General features: G+C 43.3%; 1 protein-coding gene across 1 annotated transcript in view; it reads left to right on the top strand.

The window, feature by feature from the left end:
- DDIAS (DNA damage induced apoptosis suppressor) overlaps window positions 1–875 on the top strand; it is a 9423-nt gene extending 8548 nt beyond the window's left edge. Inside the window, exon 6 of the mRNA XM_008634929.2 lies at window positions 1–875. This exon is cut by the window's left edge and continues 7 nt beyond it. Within this exon, the coding sequence (XP_008633151.1) occupies window positions 1–615 (615 nt within the window). The 3' untranslated portion in view covers window positions 616–875.
- The last annotated feature ends 1104 nt before the right edge of the window (window positions 876–1979 follow it).

Raw genomic sequence — 1979 nt, 5'->3', positions numbered from 1 at the left:
AGAAGTTCTTTTGTCCCCATTTTCACCCCTAAAAATCCTACTAAAATCCATTCCAAATGCAAGCGATCTAGGTCTTCCTTTCAGAACACTCTGCTGCAGCAGCTTACCAGCAAGTTAGTGAAACGTGGGAGGCCAAGGAACAGAGAAGACAAAGAAAGTGGTAGCCCCATTTCACAGCAGTTCTTTAACACCCACGTGCCTGCCAGCTTTGAGGAGTGGATCCCTCCATCTTCAACGAAGAGGCTGAAACCAACTGCATCTTCAAATTTAAAAACAGTTAGCTGGGCTGCTGACTTGCAATCCACCTATGGGCACACTGGCAGGAACCCTACTCCTGAAAGCAGAAAGAACAGTGAAAATGACGAAAATCTCATCCAAAATGAGAGACTAAGCCCTGGGGATAGAGCTAGGATTCTAACAACTCCTGTATCTGCAAGTGTCACCAAGACCTCATTTTTAAATGATAAAGTCCTGGAAACTTGTTCCCCTTCAGAAGGCAAGAATCACCTCTCACGTGGAAATCATTCAGGGGTTGTATTGGAAGGGCCAACTGTCTGGTCTCCTGAGCTGTTCTTCCAAGCACGGACCCCTTTTTCCAGTAAGCCAAAACACTAAAAAAGATACATTTCTATGCTGTGTTATTTTTAAATATCTTTTTAAACTTTGGGGGAGGAGCCAGTGAAAGAAAAGAGCTAGTTAAAAGTTAAATTGTATACACCTGTTGGCATATGTCTTGCTAAGAGGAGTTTTGGAAATCAGAACCAGCAGTTTACTATATTTTATTGAAAATTAATTAGGATGTGCAATAAACACTTTTGTAAATGTGTGAGTATTGAATAGATTTCACTTAATAAAGTACAAGTAGGTGAAGTGTTTTAATGTTCACTGTTGTCTTTTCATCACAAGAGCAGCACTGGAATCCACGTCCACTCCAGATTCTTGCCTGATGACTCTGGGGAGAAGGGCCAAGTTTTCATTAAAGATTTGATGGTGTCTTCTATCTGAGCCCATTTGGGATCCTGTCACAGCCTTGGGTTGGGTGAAGGGAGCCAAGAGCTTGGTAGCAGCTCCCAGTTTTCCTATAGGCTTTTTCAAATTAAAGACTGCTAGTGGCAGATTCCTGACAGTGTCTTTCCTCTCCTTGCTTTAACGTCTTCCGTATCCCCAATCCAAAACAGCTGCATTTAGGATCATTGAACAGAGAAATCTTGGATCTGCTGCTGTAAGGCAGGCCCTGCAGAAGGATGTGGGAATCTGGTGGCACAGTATCTGAGCAGCCTGAAAATGCTGACATTTTGTTGTGAGTGTTTTTAAGGTTACAGTGTGGCCTGAGGGGGTAGAGGGGATGCACCACCACACTTGTAGAACCAGAAACAAACCTAAAAGTACCTGCTGTGACTTTTTTTTTCTTTTGGGGTATAAAATGAATATGCACCATTTACATTGTGACTGGTGACAGGGAGGGGTTACTTGACTCATTCTCAGCTGCAAGGTGGATATTTTTATCTTCCTATGTTTGAGGCCTCATATAATTTCCACAGCACCTCGTTAAGCCTCACTCTATGTTCAGAAGAGTTTTATGTCTCAGCATGCAAGGAACAAGTTGTATCAATACTGATGTCTAAAGGGCTTTCAGGTTATAAAGACGCCACTTCTGCTGTAGGAAACCTGAGAGGCAGAAGTTGCTGCAAGTTAAAGGAGCATTGTGGGAATGTATCATTTGGTGCTGATCTTGTTCCTGTGCATTTTACTCACTATATGTTGTTGATCATTGTTGGAGTCAGGGCTAGAAGGGCTTCTTGTGTGACTGAAAGGCTTCTCTAACCTCACAGTCCCTCGGTCCCACAATAGGTGCCTCAGTGGGGCACCCACACAGACCAGCAGGCAGGACCTTCCTAAGGCAGCCAACAGAAACCACGTTCGGGGTGGATGAAAAAAACACCTTTAGAATTTGAGCTGTAATCTGCATGTCTTCATTT

This window comes from Corvus brachyrhynchos, unplaced genomic scaffold, assembly GCF_000691975.1.
Source record: "Corvus brachyrhynchos isolate BGI_N302 unplaced genomic scaffold, ASM69197v1 scaffold44, whole genome shotgun sequence".
NCBI lineage: Eukaryota > Metazoa > Chordata > Aves > Passeriformes > Corvidae > Corvus > Corvus brachyrhynchos.
The sequence above is the reverse complement of the archived record's forward strand: the minus strand, read 5'-3'. Positions and strand labels throughout refer to the sequence as shown.